Raw genomic sequence first — 592 nt, 5'->3', positions numbered from 1 at the left:
TTATGCAAGGGACGCCAGGACCACCTGGTAGTCATCATCATATGATGGATCAGATGCAGTTTCTTGAAGCGGAAGCACCGGTGAATGCACCGGTTCTTCCACCACCACCTGTACCAAGGATAGGGGTGAATGATAAACCATTGAGCGGAAGCCAGAAACGTGTTTTAGATCAGAATATGACACGTTTATCTTCATTACAAAGGCGTGCTGCGTTAGAGTTGATTCAAGATGATCTAGGTATCCTGGCATCAGAATATATGGATGAGAAAGAATTCGCCTTCGATACGGAACTTCTGTCCATTGAGAAACAGAAACGGCTCTTTGCCTACGTCAATTCGATGGCGAGGGCAAACCGAGAGCTTCTTCAACAACGTCAAGTTAGTCCGGCACCTCTTGTTGTTACGTCAACTTCATTATCAGGAGGAGGCCTTGGTAATATGCCCCCAACACCCCTTAATGCAGGAGTCATAGGTGGAGGAGGAGGAGCGGGGATGATATCACCCCCCGGAGGACCACCACCCTACTATGGATATAATCCTTCACAACCCCCCTATCCGGGAGATATGACAATGGCCGGTGGTGCGGGAGACTA

At 48.8% G+C, this 592-nt stretch overlaps 1 protein-coding gene across 1 annotated transcript; it reads right to left on the bottom strand.

Annotated features, from left to right (window-relative positions):
* On the bottom strand, positions 1 to 592 carry CSUI_004616 (uncharacterized protein; the record flags this gene model as incomplete). The annotated part of the gene is made up of 1 exon (XM_068064804.1): positions 1 to 592. Exon 1 carries the CDS (start codon positions 247 to 249, stop codon positions 1 to 3), a length of 249 nt encoding a protein of 82 aa, XP_067923217.1. The 5' UTR covers positions 250 to 592.

The sequence above is a fragment of the Cystoisospora suis genome, assembly GCF_002600585.1.
Source record: "Cystoisospora suis strain Wien I chromosome Unknown contig_2171, whole genome shotgun sequence".
In the NCBI taxonomy this organism is placed as follows: Eukaryota; Apicomplexa; class Conoidasida; order Eucoccidiorida; family Sarcocystidae; genus Cystoisospora; species Cystoisospora suis.
Note: the sequence above shows the minus strand (reverse complement) of the source record. Positions and strands in the feature narration are given on the sequence as shown.